We start from the raw sequence: 15,669 nt of genomic DNA, 5'->3' as shown, positions 1-15,669 counted from the left end.
TATTAGCGTGTGAAGCGATTAACAGTTATTAGCGTGTAGTATGAAGCGGTTAACAGTTATTAGCGTGTAGTGTGAAGCGGTTAACAGTTATTAGCGTGTGAAGCGATTAACAGTTATTAGCGTGTAGTATGAAGCGGTTAACAGTTATTAGCGTGTGAAGCGATTAACAGTTATTAGCGTGTAGTATGAAGCGATTAACAGTTATTAGCGTGTGAAGCGATTAACAGTTATTAGCGTGTAGTGTGAAGCGATTAACAGTTATTAGCGTGTAGTGTGAAGCGATTAACAGTTATTAGCGCGTAGTATGAAGCGGTTAACAGTTATTAGCGTGTGAATCGATTAACAGTTATTAGCGTGTAGTATGAAGCGGTTAACAGTTATTAGCGTGTGAAGCGATTAACAGTTATTAGCGTGTAGTATGAAGCGATTAACAGTTATTAGCGTGTAGAGTGAAGCGATTAACAGTTATTAGCGTGTAGTATGAAGCGATTAACAGTTATTAGCGTGTAGAGTGAAGCGTTTTTCAACGAGAGCTTTTATTCTGCCGCAAGCGCTTCCGCTTCTTCCGCTCATGCGTGTGTGTGTTTGATCCTCTCACACACATGTGAGTGTGTTAAAGTGATGTTGTAATGCTACTATGAGACACTTGTTCACACTGCAGTGAGCGAGATCATATGAGGCCGTAAAACATGGCATTCTGGGTAAATCAACAACAGCAGATTTACACAATCAGACTAACTGTGTTGAGCTGGAGAACAATGAGGAGTTTCTGTCCATCAATGATCCAAACAGTGGCTAATAAAACACATCAGATATTAAAGCGCCGCTAGTGTTGCCATGGTTACTGCACAATAACACCAGAGGGTGACGCCGGGATGATGTCACTGATGGGCGACACACACACACACACACAGGCCGTGTCCTGGGGAAAATCACTGATTTAAACATTCTGGGACACATTCGGGATAAAGTAGACAATATATTACACTGATCTAGAGGAGTTTGGGATATTAATCCTAGAATCTTACATACTTGCTCCCAAGATGGCGGCGCGAGTAGTTCGCGAGGCTCTGGGTCTCTCCAGATTCTGCAATTTTGCTGTATTTTTCTTGCTCATCTCGGGTCTGTTCGTTCAGAATAGTTGTGCCTTTACATCGTACACCCGTTGTGAGATTTTGGATATTGGTTTGCGAATTTCCGACAGTTTTATGGACAATCTTCGACTCCTTCCTGAGATCGCTAGGACACCCGAGGCCATGCACTCTACCCGGCCGGGCGGAAGTGCTCGCAGGCGGCGCCGAGATCGTAAACAAAGGCGGGGGATACGCGGAGGACGGAGAGCTAAGCTAAGGCTAAAGCTAAGGCTAACCCCACATCGGCTCTCTTTACCCAGTATTTTCCTTGCCAATGTACGGTCGCTAGTGAACACAATGGAGGAGATTCGACTCAGCATCACACACAGCAAGAAACTTTTGAACTGTAACGTCCTAATCTTCACGGAAACCTGGCTAAACGGCGGAATACCGGACACCGCTATTGAGCTAGCGGGATGCCACACACTCCGGGCGGATAGAACATTAGATGGCTCCGGTAAGACCAGAGGTGGTGGATTGTGCACGCAGCCATCAGTAAACAACAGACTGATCACCCGGAAGCTGCTTTTATTGTTGCAGGTGACTTTAATCATTCAAACCTAAAGTCAGTGCTACCCAAGTTTCACCAGCATGTTTCCTGCCACACCAGAGGAAACAAAACCTTAGACCATGTTTACACAAACATGGCTGGCGCTTACGTTGCGACACCCCTCCCCCACCTGGGACAGTCAGATCACCTTTCTTTGTTCCTCATCCCCAAATATGCACCCCTCATCAACCGTGTGAAGCCAGCAGTAAAGACCATCAAGGTGTGGCCTGCGGGGGTTGATTCCTCACTCCAGAAAAGGTTTCTACACACAGACTGGAGTGTGTTTGCTTCTCAGGCCACCAGTGGCGCTCACACAGACATTGACTTCTACACCTCCTCTGTATTGGATCATATCAATACTAGGGCTGAACGATATTCTGTTTTAACATCGACATCGCGATGTGCACGTGAGCGATAGTCACATCGCCGCAACATGAGATGTGAAGGGTAGCCCATGGTGTATTAAGAGAACGGTAGCACCAGGCTAGCACACAGTACACACAAGTTTGTTGTATGGCTTGTTGCTGGGGTGGCCTGCACAGTGATTGGTTCGCCGCCGCTGCTCACCGCTCACAGCCAACATTCACTGCTAAAAATGCATGATGAAGAGGATCCGCCTCAAAAAAAATATTTCGTACCAAAAAGAAAGTCAAAAGCATCTATTTGGGACTATTTCGGCTACAAAAAGGAGGATGTTGACCAAAAAAAGGTACTTTGCATGGAGTGTCATAAAGTTGTGGCCACAAAACAAGGAAACACCACCAATTTGTCTGATCACTTAAAACCACAAAGCTCTTTACGACGAATACAAAGTCAAATCTGGATGTCAACCAAAACAAACAAATATTTGTGATGCCTTTGCCAGTGTGACACCTTACCAGAAAGGCTCTCAACGAAAGAAAGAAATAACAGACGCAATAACGTTTCATATCGCTAAAGATATGTTGCCATTAAATACTGTCGCCAAAGAGGGATTTAAGAAAATTAGATTAGATTAGATTAGATTCAACTTTATTGTCATTACACAAGTACAAGTACAAGGCAATGATCCGAACGCTTGACAGGCGGTGTTATACCATCCCGCACATATTTCTCTCAAGTTGCGATAAAAGGGCTGTATGAAAAATGCAAATCTAAGATTGAAGCAGAACTGTCACACGTGGGATACTATGCAACTACAACAGACCTGTGGTCCAGCAGGACAACGGAGCCCTACATGAGTCTGACGGTCCATTTCATCACAGAGGACTTCGAGCTAAAAAGTCGCTGTTTGCAGACGGCATTTTTCCCGGAAAGTCATACAGCCGAGAATATCGCAGAGGCCCTGAGAGAAGCGGTGTCCGCTTGGGGCTTAGATGAGACACGTCAAGTCTGTATAACAACAGATAATGCAGTGAACATGGTGGAAGCTGCCGATCTGAACATGTGGACCAGGCTACAGTGCTTCGGCTTTCAGGTGCCGTTTACATGAACGCGTCACTGCATCAGCACTGAAAACTTAGAGAGAGAGAGAGAGAGAATAAGATTTTGTTTACTTATTTTGAGGAATTATAGCCTAATGAACAAACAAATGTGTATTCCTGCGACAAGCTCGCCGTCAGAGAGACTTTTCAGTACTAGTGGCAACATCGTCACTTGCCAACGAACCTGTCTCAAGCCTGCAAAGGTTGATAGATTTGTGTTCTTAGCTAAAAACCTTGAGTAAGCAAAGCATACAGCATACATAAGCATGCATGATCATGAATACTCAGTTTAGAAGTTATTTCATTTTGTTTAGCAATGATGACCAACACTGTTTTACTTTGGCACTTTTGCTAAGAAAAGTTGACTTAAAAACGGAAGATTGTGAACCAAAATGCTCATAAGTTGTTTTATAAAAAATATATTTATTTTAAGTTATGTTATGAACCAATCAGGGGGGTTTGTGTTGTAAAGCTGCTGTTTAAATGTGTTCGGCTTTTCTGTTTAGATTAGAATTAATTAGAAGATTTAATACAAAATATATTAAAGTTTTATTTAATTTTGTTTATTTCATATATACATTTACATGTATGCATTTAGCAGACACTTTTATCCAAAGCGACTTACAACTTGGGGGTACAATAAGCGATTGGTCGTGAAGAGTCGAGTGAGCGCAACAAGTGCCTGAAATACTGAGTCTGTGTACATTTCTCAGTGTAGCACAGGCTAGAGTAGGGAGGGAAAGAGGAGGAGAAAGAGGAAAGGAACGTTTTTTTTTTTTTAGGAAGTCCTAAAAAATATATATATTTAGCTCCGCATTCAACACTGTCATCCCAACCAAGTTAATAGCCAAACTTGGAGACCTGGGCATCAACACTTCAATGTGTAACTGGATTTTGGACTTCCTAACTGACAGACCCCAGAATGTTCGTTCAGGATTCACCTGCTCCACATCCATCACTCTTAACACTGGCGTACCACAGGGCTGTGTGCTAAGCCCGTTTCTCTACTCCCTCTTCACCGCCGACTGCAAGCCTGTGTATGGATCTAATTCTATCGTCAAGTTTGCGGACGACACTACGGTGATTGGTCTCATCAGCAACAACGATGAGACCGCCTACAGGGAGGAGATCCAGCACATGGCCACATGGTGCGCTGATAATAACCTGCTCCTCAACACCACCAAAACGAAGGAGCTCATCGTGGACTTCAGGAAGGAGTCAAGAGGCACACACGACACCATCCACATCAATGGAATGGCTGTTGAACGTGTCTCCAGTTTCAAGTTCCCTTTTTCGGATAGCTTCTGTCCATAATTTATTGCACTACCTTAATCCACTGCCATATTCCTCATTTTAGCCTAACATATCATTGTATACCTCTATCTGTAAAATTCTGTTTATAGTAATAGCCATCGGTGTATTATATTATATTCATAGTACATATCCACCTGTAAATTCTGTTTATAGTAATAGCCATCTGTATATTTATTCACTGTACATATTCACCTGTAAATTCTGTTTATAGTAATAACCATCTCTATTTATATATATATTCAGTACATATCCATGTCCTGCACTTATGCAAACGTTGTATATCCTGCACTTGCTGCTATTGCACTTCTGGTTAGACCTAAACTGCATTTCGTTGCCTTGTGCCTGTACTTGTGTAATGACAATAAAGTTGAATCTAATCTAATCTAATACTGCACCTTTACTACAGACTCTGCTGTCTCTGAGCTCGTCACAGAACAGCTGTTCATCTCTTCTCACTTCGATTGGTTGTTACCCGACTCTGATCGAGATCAGATATCACGTGTGTGTGTGTGTGTGTGTGTGTGTGTGTACAGGGCTCTGCTGTACGGCGGGATGAAGGAGTCTCAGCCGCAGGTGGAGGTGTGTCTGGAGGACACGCGGGCTGAAGCCTTCGGGATGCTGCTTCAGTATCTGTACACGGGCCGGGCCAGCCTGAGCGCCGCGAGGGAGGACGTCCTGCTGGACTTCCTGGGCCTGGCTAATCGCTACGGCCTGCAGCTGCTGGAGGACTCCACCTCCGACTTCCTGCGGACGGTGCTCCACACACACAACGTGTGCCAGGTGTTCGACGCGGCCGCGCTGTTCTCGCTGAGCGGCCTGTGCTCCGCCTGCTGCGGCTTCATGGACCGCCACGCGCCCGACGTCCTGCTCTCCGACGGCTTCCTGGCCCTGTCTAAGGTAGGGCTGTGTGTGGGCGGGGCGACCTATGACCTTCACACACACACACACACGTGTCCTCAGTCAGGCCTGACACGCTTACAGAAACACACAAGCCCTCTGTGAACCTTTAACTCAGTTTTCTCAAAACCGTTTTCTGTAATGAATGAACAGTCATTAGGATAATGTTTACAGCAGTAATAGCAAATAAGAGAGAGTGGGCGGAGTCTCTGCAAGCGCACTGCACTCTCAACCAACCGGACCCATTCTTAATCAGATTCATGAATATTCCTGAATGTTATCATTATTTCTGATACAGTCATGGAGTTCAGTTGTTGTCCCTCAGGCGGCGCTGCTGACGCTGGTCCAGCGGGACTCTTTCGCCGCCAGCGAGCGGGAGATTTTCCAGGCTTTGTCCCGCTGGTGTCGGCAGAACGGGGAAGGCGCGGCCACACAGGAAGTGATGTCAGCGGTGCGTCTGCCGCTCATGACGCTGACGGAGATGCTGAACGTGGTGCGTCCCTCAGGTCTGGTCAGCCCCGATGACCTTCTGGATGCCATCAAGATGCGCTCCGAAAGCCGAGACATGGACCTCAACTACCGCGGCATGCTGGGTAAGAGTCACAACCAGCCGCTCCGATCCAAACCCTCGCCATGTCAGAGTTTCCTGTTCACTCTGAGGGCTGAATGTGTCGGCTCAGATCTTCACACTGTCAGCTGATGTCAGGTACGCTTGAGCAGACGCTGGGGTCAGGTCATGTGACCCTTCAGCAGAAGTGAGTCTGATATATATATATATATATATATATATATATATATATATATATATATATATATATATATATATATATATATATATATATATATATATAAAAAAAAATGATTTTTATTTATTTATTTATTTTTTTAGATATATTTGTTAGATAAGTATCAGGTTTGCATTATTACAATCAAACAATAACATTTGGTTAGAAAGGGAACACAATGCAAACATTTTTGTTACTCAGTATTTGATAATTAAAAAAATCGAACAAAAACTACCCCATTGTCATGACAACCGCCTGTTAGGGTCAGCGCGCGAGAATCAAGAAGCAGGAGATAAATCATCTAGGAGTTAAAAAGTAGAGTCATGTACTCACATTTAAATTGAAGGGAATTGGGAATTGAAGATCGGAATTATATTCATTTTGCGGAGAGGTGTAAGGTAAGACAACCTGCATGTTTTTATTTTTATTAGTTTAGATTGTGTAGCGCGTTTCGTTTGCGAGCAGCATCAGCCTCAGCTTGTCAAAAATGCCCTTCTGTGGTGGTGATGTAGGTTAAACCTTTAAACTAATGCCTGGTTCAGACTACACGATTTTAGCCCGAACTTGGCACGATCCGTTTGACGTATGGTGTCGTAGGGATTCGTAAACGACAATGGACGTCGGGACGCAAGAATTGATCGTATCATCTCGTATAGTGTGTCATAGTATACGACAACCGAATCCGCGTCTGCGATAGTTCACGACGTCTCAGCAGAAAGACTAGCATGTTGAATTTTTTTTGAAGTCCCCACGACGGGTTCCGTCACATGGGTGACGCTGACCAATCGGAGCACAGACGCTTTTCGTACACAGCTTTCAAACATGGCGAAACGCAAGAGAGATGATGGTGCGGCTAGGTGGAGTTATGAAATGCAGGAAAGGTTCGTGGAGATGTGGCAACAGTACTCTTGCCTGTACGATGTTTCATCGAGGGACAACCACGACAGATTACAAAAAAAAAAGCTGCCGTACGATAGCGGAAGCCCTTCAGCAACCCGGTGAGTACTGGAATTAGCTGTAACTTTTAAGCTAGCAAATCATTAATTATATTCTTCTTCGCTATAGAGAAAATTGTGTATGTGAGAGAGAGATAGAGATTTTGTTATTGAGTGAGTGAGTGAGTGTGTTTTGTGTGCGCATGAGTGAGGTTGTGTGTGAGAGAGCGAGTGAGTTACTGTGTGATTGAGGGCGTGTGTGTGTGTGTGTGTGTGTGTGTGAGAGAGAGAGCTTTCACTACTGGCTAATAACAAAATATTTAATATAAAAAGAACAATATTTTACCTCAAGTTCTCCTTGGAGGATTGACAGCCCATACTGCCCTCTTCGAGCAAGCCAGGAACGTGTACATGGTCGGGTTTTCTTTCTTTTTTTGCACTTTTCTAAACACAAGACAGCCAGTACAAAACACGCCGCTTCAGACATTGTTTACGCTCTTGTTTATTTCCGGAAGTCAGTCGCTAGTTTCGCCTTCTCGATGACATCACGCTCGTCGTTAAAGACAACAAGCGATGATTGGTCGCGAAGCAACGTGTAGTCTGACATGTTTCTTGTCCAGGACACGACAAGATTTTAGGAGTCAAAATCGCGTAATCTGACACAGTGACTATCGTAACAGACAAAAAAAATCGTGTAGTCTGAACCAGGCATTACATTGTGATGCTTGAAGTGTTTTATAACTATGGATTTTATTATAGGCAAGTCCAGTGTTGGCACCGGGTTTCGGTACCCAACCCTAATTGTAATTGTATAAATCTCAATTTCAAAGAATTGACCCTTATGACTGGGTTAGTGCTCCAGGGTCACATATAATTAAAAACTGAAATATAAACTGAATATATGAGAGGAAACTTCTGAAATATCCACAACACAAACTACAGATTTTCCGTCACTACAGCAACAGTAGACCTCCGACCTAACCCTACTTTCAGCTGTGTGTGTGTGTGTGTGTGCGCAGTCCCCGAGGAGAACATCGCCACCATGACGTACGGCGCTCAGGTGGTCAAGGGCGAGCTGAAGTCGGCTCTGCTGGACGGAGACACACAGAACTACGACCTGGACCACGGCTTCTCCAGACACCCCATAGAGGAGGACGGGCGCGCCGCCATCCAGCTCAAGCTCGGCCAGGCCTTCATCATCAACCACATCCGCATCCTGCTGTGGGACCGGGACAGCCGGTGAGCCCCCGAGCTCCTCAACCGGAGTGTGTGTGTGTGTGTGTGTGTGTGTGAAGGCTGTTATTGAGCTCTCGCCCTCTCTGCAGATCCTACTCATATTACATCGAGGTGTCCATGGACGAGCTGGACTGGGTCCGAGTGGTGGACCACGCCAAGCTCCTGTGCCGCTCCTGGCAGAACCTCTTCTTCTCTCCTCGCGTCTGCAGGTACAGACGCTCATCATCATTATCATCATATTCCTCGGTTGACGGCTGTTGAAAGCATGATTTTGTTGACAGAAGTGTTTAATTCTCTGTAGATGAACTCTAGAGGCTGGAGGTTGTGATGGTCGTGTCTGATCTCTTTTATCTCAAGTGTTCGGGGGGGTAAGGCTGTAACATAACAAAATGTGGGAAAAGTGAAGCGCTGGGAATATTCTCCGGATGCTCTGAAGGTTAATGACTAAAACTAATAATAATAATACATTTTATTTGTAACGCACTTTACATTAAACAAAATCTCAAAGTGCTACAGATTTAAAACAATAATAAAAAATAAAAAAAAGAATAAATAAAACTGAAAAATAAAGTAACAAATTAATCAAAAGCTCTGCTAAAAAGGTGTGTTTTAAGACCATGTTTAAAAGCATCTACAGTCTGTGGGATCCGCAAGTGGTCAGGGAGAGCCTTCCACAGACGAGGGGCAGCTGAGCAGAAGGGCCGATCTCCCACAGTACAGAGTTTGGTCGTGGGAGTTTTAAGAAGACATGTTGAAACAGAACGGAGATTACGTGTGGATGTTTGTGTGGTGAGGAGTTCCTTGAGATGGGGGGTGCGTCACCATGGATGCACTGATGAGTGAGGAGGGAGATCTTATACTCAATCCTGAACGAGACAGGAAGCCAGTGGAGTGATTTGAGAATGGGGGTGATATGGTCGTATTTGCGCACCCTCATCAGGATCCTAGCAGCGCTGTTCTGAATACACTGCAGCTTCTGGAGATTTTTGACAGGGATCCCGATAAGGAGTGCATTGCAGTAATCCAGCCTGGAGGAGACAAAGGCGTGTACAAGCTTCTCCGCATCGGCCAGTGTTAGTAAGGGACGAAGTTGGCAATGATTCTGAGGTGGATGAAGGAGGTCTTACACGGATGTTTGATGTGATGTTGGGATTCCATTCTGACCCCCAGGTTGGTGACTGATGTGGAAAGTGGAATGTCCTGATCAGAGAAAGCAATGCTGGTGATAACGGATTTCCGGACCTGAAGTGGAGTGCCGTCTAGAATTGCTTCAGTCTTGGAGCTGTTTAGCTGCAGAAAGTTTTGCTTCATCCACGCCTTTATCTCATCCAGGCAAGTGATCAAAGTGGATGGAGTGAGGTCAGCAGAGGGGGAAGAATTTGTCCTAAGGTAAAGTTGAGTGTCATCAGCATAGCAGTGAAAAGAAATCCCATGCCGGCTGATGACACGGCCAAGGGGGAGCATGTAGAGGATGAACAGGATGGGGCCGAGCACTGAGCCTTGAGGGACACCGCAGGTGTCGCTGTGTGACGGATGTAGCTTCTTCCAACGCAACATATTCACTTCTCCCAGTGAGATACGATGAGAACCAGTTGTGGACAGAGTCAGAGAGCCCGATGGTGGAATGTAAGCGGTGAAGGAGGATGTTATGATCAACCGTATCGAAAGCTGCAGATAAGTCCAGGAGGATGAGAAAGGATGGGGAACCAGCATCTGCCTCCATCAATAGGTCGTTTGTGACCCTGACCAAAGCTGTTTCTGTGCTGTGTCCTGTGCGGAAACCAGACTGAAATCTCTCATACAGATTGTTTTGTTTAAAATGGACCTGAAGCTGTGCAGCAACAACTTTTCCCAGCACCTTAGAGAGGAATGTAAGGTTGGAGATAGGTCTGTAGTTGTCAGTAATATCTGGGTCTAAAGTGGGTTTTTTAAGAAGTGGTCTGATGATAGCAGTTTTGAGTGATGAAGGAACATGGCCAGCCTGGAGGGAATGATTAATGATCTTGGTTAAGACACAGAGGTTAGATTTTACCAAGGCTGTGGGAAAAGGATCCAGTGCACAGGTGGATGGTTTCATCTTTCTGATGATGTCCTCAACCTCCCGCTGTGTGATGATGGAGAAGCAGCAGAGATGTTGGAAAGTCCCAGGCTGTGGATCGACAGTCGGGACAGGCAGAGTGGAGGTGCTAGAAAGGTGAAAGTGGATGTTGTCTACTTTGTTCCTAAAAAAGGTCATGAACATATTGCACCTCTCTTCTGTGGCTTCTGAAAAAGAGCGAGTTTGCGGTTTGAGGATGTGATTTATAGTGGAGAAAAGTTTATTGGATTTTCCAGGGTTATTGTTAATGATGCAAGAGTAGAACTGCGACTGAGCATCTCTCAATGACCTTGCGTATGCCTTCTGATGCTCTCTATAGGCTAGCCTATGAACAGTGAGTCCTGAAAGCTTGAGACGCCTCTCAAGTACACGCCAAACGTCTTCATCTTTCGAAGTTCGCAGGTGTACCAGGGGGCTGAGTGCGAGAAGGTGACCATTCTAGTCCTGACAGGGGCGTGAAGATCTAGAATGTTGCTCAGAGATTGGTTGTACCAGTCAACCGACTCCGTGAGGAGAGATCAGCAGAGGAGAGTTGCTGGAGGTCAATAGTAAAAGGGCGTGGCATCTCCATTGAGATGGCCTGGTGGTCAGACACACCCAGATCATACACCAAGAGGTTTCTAATATGAGGAGAGTTGGAGATGACCAAGTCCAGAGTGTGCCCCCTAGAATGAGTGGGGACATCCACATGCTGCTGGAGATTGAGGCAGTCCAATAATTGCAGAAACTCATCTGTCAGGTGGCAGGAGGGGGTATCTACATGAATATTAAAATCTCCTAATATTAAAATGTTGGCAGAAGTAGAGCAGAGAGTTGTAAGAAAGTCATGCATCTCAGTGATGAGAACAGAATTTGTTTTGGGAGGCCAATAAATAAGGAGTATTGTCAAAGTTATATTTAAAAGCAAGGTATTCAATTGATGACACTGTGGGCAAAGGGAGAAAAGACAGCTCCAATTATTGTCTATGAATTACTAAGCCACCAACATGACCAGTGTTATGGGCTTTCTCCAGGTGGCTGTAACCAGGGGGACAGGCTTCATTTAGTGCTGAGTAAACGGCAGGCTGATGCCGTAACTAAACTGAAATAAAATAAACTTCTTAGTTGAAATAGAATATTTTAAAAACTCTCCGCCAATAATTGAGAGTGTGTGTGTGTGTGTTAAGTGTCCTGTCAGCATCATGTTTCCTGAAGCTCTTCCTGTCTAACTCTCCTCTTCGTGTCTCAGGTACGTGCGGATCGTGGGAACGCACAACACCGTCAATAAAGTCTTCCATCTGGTGGCCTTCGAGTGCATGTTCACCCACCGCCCCTTCACTCTGGAGAAGGGCCTGCTGGGTAAGTGTCAGTGAGGGATGAGATCTGGAGCCCTGAGTTTGATGTGTGACCGACCGGATTGTCCTGATGGTGTGTGTGTGTGTGTGTGTGTGTGTGTGTGTGTGTGTGTAGTGCCCAGTGAGAACGTGGCCAGCGTGGCCGCGTCTGCCAGTGTGATCGAGGGCGTGAGCCGCTGCAGAAACGCCCTCCTGAACGGAGACACACGCAACTACGACTGGGACTCGGGATACACCTGCCATCAGCTGGGCTCTGGAGCCATCGTCATCCAGCTGGCCCAGCCCTACATCATCAGCTCGCTGCGGTACGAGTGTGTGTGTGTGTGTGTCAGAAAGCAATTAAAAACGGCGGACAGCAAGTTTGGCGTAGTATCATTGGCCCTGTCCCACGTGGCACTTCATAGCACTTTCATAAGGGTGCATTCGGGGACAGGGCCAGTGTTTAGGGTGCATTCTGGGACAGGGCCAGTGTTTAGGGTGCATTCTGGGACAGGGCCAGTGTTTAGGGTGTCATCTGGGACAGGGCCAGTGTTTAGGGTGGATTCTGGGACAGGGCCAGTGTTTAGGGTGCATTCTGGGACAGGGCCAGTGTTTAGGGTGCATTCTGGGACGGGGCCAGTGTTTAGGGTGCATTCTGGGACAGGGACAGTGTTTAGGGTGCATTCTGGGACAGGGACAGTGTTTAGGGTGTCATCTGGGACAGGGCCAGTGTTTAGTGGCTCCTCACGCTCCTTATGTAGTCACACACTCCTCATGTAGTTACACACTCCTCATGTAGTCACACACTCCTCATGTGTTTCAGGCTGTTGCTGTGGGACTGTGATGAGCGCTCCTACAGTTACTACATCGAGCTGTCCACCAACCAGCAGCAGTGGACCAAAGTGGTGGACTTCACCAAACTGTCCTGTCGGTGAGCAGCGCCGTCATCTCTCCTGTCTCACACACACACACACACACACACACACACACACACACACACACACACACAGATGAGACGATAGTGAAGCCAAAGATCCTGGACCAGTGCTGCTTCAGTGCTGTTTCCTGCTAACCCTCCACAGATTAGTGTGTTGTGTGGACGCTAGCGCTGGCTAATGCTACGTGCTCTTACATCACTGCTGATGATGGCTGACCTCAACAATGTGTCGCGCGTGCCATCTAGTTCAGTTCAGTTCAGTTCAGTTCAGTTCAGTTCAGTTCAGTTCAGTTCAGTTCAGTTCAGTTCAGTTCAGTTCAGTTCAATTCAATTCAATTCAATTCACATTTATTTGTATAGCGCTTTTCACAATACACATTGACGAACTATTTACCTCGGGACTAGTGTCCCGAGATGACAACAGAAAAGCAGATGGGAAATAATTAGCATAGCTGATGTTCAGAATATTAATGCTTTTGATCCGATTTAGCTGTAGTATAGAAGGTAATTATAATGTGAATGCTTGGCTAAAGAGATGCGTCTTTAATCTAGTTTTAAACTGGGACAGCGAGTCTGAACCTCGAACAATATCAGGAAGACTATTCCAGAGTTTAGGAGCTAAATGTGAAAATGCCCTCCCTCCTTTAGTGGACTTAGATATCCTAGGAATGACCAGAAGCCTCGAGTTTAGTGATCTTAAAGAGCGCCATGGATTGTAGGGCGATAAAAGATCCGTTAAATACACTGGAGCTAAACCATTTAGGGCTTTATAGGTCAGTAGCAATACTTTGTAATTGATACGGAACTTAATAGGTAACCAGTGTAGAGATGATAGAATTGGTGTTATATGATCATATTTTCTTGACCTAGTAAGAACTCTAGCAGCTGCGTTTTGGACTAACTGTAGCTTGTTTATTGAGGATGCAGGACAACCAGCTAATAAAGCATTACAGTAATCTAGTCTCGAGGTCATGAATGCATGAACTAACTTTTCTGCATCAGAAATAGATAGCATGTTACGTAGCTTAGCAATGTTTCTAAGGTGGAAAAATGCCATTCTTGTAACACATGAAATATGATTTTCGAAAGACAAGTTGCGGTCTAATATAACACCCAGGTCTTTTACTGTAGTGGATAAAGTGACAGGACATCCTTCCAAGTTAAAGTTGTATTGTGAGAGGTTTTGTGGGCAGTTTTTTGGACCAATAAGTAATACCTCCGTTTTATCTGAATTTAATAGCAGAAAATTACACGTCATATAGTATTTAATATCTTCAACACACGCTGTCAGTTTAGATAATTTAGCGTTTTCATCTGGTCGTGATGAAATATATAATTGAGTGTCATCAGCATAACAGTGGAAATTAATTCCATGTTTTCTTATAATATTACCAAGTGGCAGCATATATATAGAGAATAGCAGAGGGCCTAGCACGGATCCTTGCGGCACCCCATAGTCTACTGACGTCATCTTTGATTTTTCCCCATTTAGACAGACAAAATGGTAGCGGTCTGATAAGTACGATCTAAACCAGTTTAATGCCTGTCCCTGACCACCAGTGTAATTTTGAAGTCGATCTAAGAGTATTTTATGATCTATAGTATCGAACGCAGCACTAAGATCGAGTAGAACTAGTATTGAGATACAGCCTTGGTCAGAAGCTAGAAGTAAATCATTTGTGATTTTAACGAGCGCGGTTTCTGTGCTGTGATGCGGCCTGAATCCTGATTGAAATTTTTCATAGATATCATTTTCTTGCAAGAAAGAGCACAATTGAGCGGACACAACTTTTTCTAGTATTTTAGACATAAATGGAAGATTTGAAATTGGTCTGTAATTTGCTAGGTTATTATGATCTAATTGTGGCTTCTTAATGAGAGGTTTTATGACTGCCAACTTGAATATTCTTGGAACATTACCTAAAGATAAAGACGAGTTAATAATATTGAGAAGAGGCTCTTCCACTACAGGTAACAACTCTTTCAGTAGTTTAGTGGGTATTGGATCTAATAAACATGTTGTTGGTTTAGATGCAATGATAAGTTTATTTAGCTCTTCCTGTCCTATAGTTGTAAAGCGGTGTAGTAGTTCTTGAGGGGTGATAATATTTTGCTCAGGAGATGCTTGTTTATTTGTTAGTCTAGCCACAGTGTTAAATAAAAACCTTGGATTATTTTGGTTATTTTCTATTAGTTTGCGGAGATGCTCAGCCCTGGCTGCTTTTAGGGCCTTTTTATAACGTGACTTACTATCTTTCCACACGATTCTAAAGACCTCTAAATTAGTTTGTTTCCATTTACGCTCTAAGTTACGAGTTTCTCTCTTGATAACATGTGTAGCACTGTTGTACCATGGTGCTTTAGTTTTCTCTTTAACCTTTTTTAATCTAATTGGTGCAACAATTTCTAATGTACTAGAGAAAATGGTGCTCATACTGCTAGTCATTTCCTCTAGTTCATCTGTTTGTTTGGGTTCACTGAGCAGCTGAGACAGATCAGGTAAGGTATTTGAGAATCTATCTATAGTGGTTGGAAGGATTGTTCTGCCTGGTCGATAACGTGGCGCAACATGACAGATTTCAGCAGTATGCAAGTTACCATGTAATGGTCAGTGACATCATCACTTTGCGGTATAATATCTATATCGGTTGGGTTGGTTCCATGTGATATAATTAAATCTAGTGTGTGATTAAGACGATGAGTGGGACCAGTGACGTTTTGCTTGACCCCAAAGGAGTTTAATAGATCTGTAAATGTAGCCCCTAACGCATCATTTGTGTTATCTACGTGTATGTTAAAATCTCCAACAATTAATGCTTTATCGACGTTGACCAATAGATCTGAGAGAAAGTCTGCAAACTCTTTTAGGAAATCAGCATAGGGCCCTGGAGGTCTATATACAGTAGCTAAGGCTAGAGATAATACGGATTTCTTTCTTACATCTAAGAGCGTAACATTTAGCACTAGTACTTCAAACGAATTAAACCTGTGACCTGTTTTCTGAGTAA

General features: G+C 44.4%; 1 protein-coding gene across 2 annotated transcripts in view; it reads left to right on the top strand.

The window, feature by feature from the left end:
• LOC307135436 (BTB/POZ domain-containing protein 9-like) overlaps positions 1-15,669 on the top strand; it is a 43,887-nt gene that overhangs the window by 15,275 nt on the left and 12,943 nt on the right. For both annotated transcript variants that reach the window (XM_079831883.1, XM_079831882.1), the window contains exons 3-9: positions 4,994-5,357; positions 5,683-5,950; positions 8,097-8,316; positions 8,403-8,522; positions 11,640-11,749; positions 11,861-12,050; positions 12,548-12,655. In XM_079831883.1, the coding sequence (XP_079688009.1) occupies positions 4,994-5,357; positions 5,683-5,950; positions 8,097-8,316; positions 8,403-8,522; positions 11,640-11,749; positions 11,861-12,050; positions 12,548-12,655 (1,380 nt within the window). The remainder of the gene's footprint in view (positions 1-4,993; positions 5,358-5,682; positions 5,951-8,096; positions 8,317-8,402; positions 8,523-11,639; positions 11,750-11,860; positions 12,051-12,547; positions 12,656-15,669) is intronic.

This window comes from Gobio gobio (genome assembly GCF_949357685.1).
Source record: "Gobio gobio genome assembly, chromosome: 12".
Taxonomy (NCBI): domain Eukaryota; kingdom Metazoa; phylum Chordata; class Actinopteri; order Cypriniformes; family Gobionidae; genus Gobio; species Gobio gobio.
This window is presented reverse-complemented; position numbering and strand designations above follow the sequence as displayed.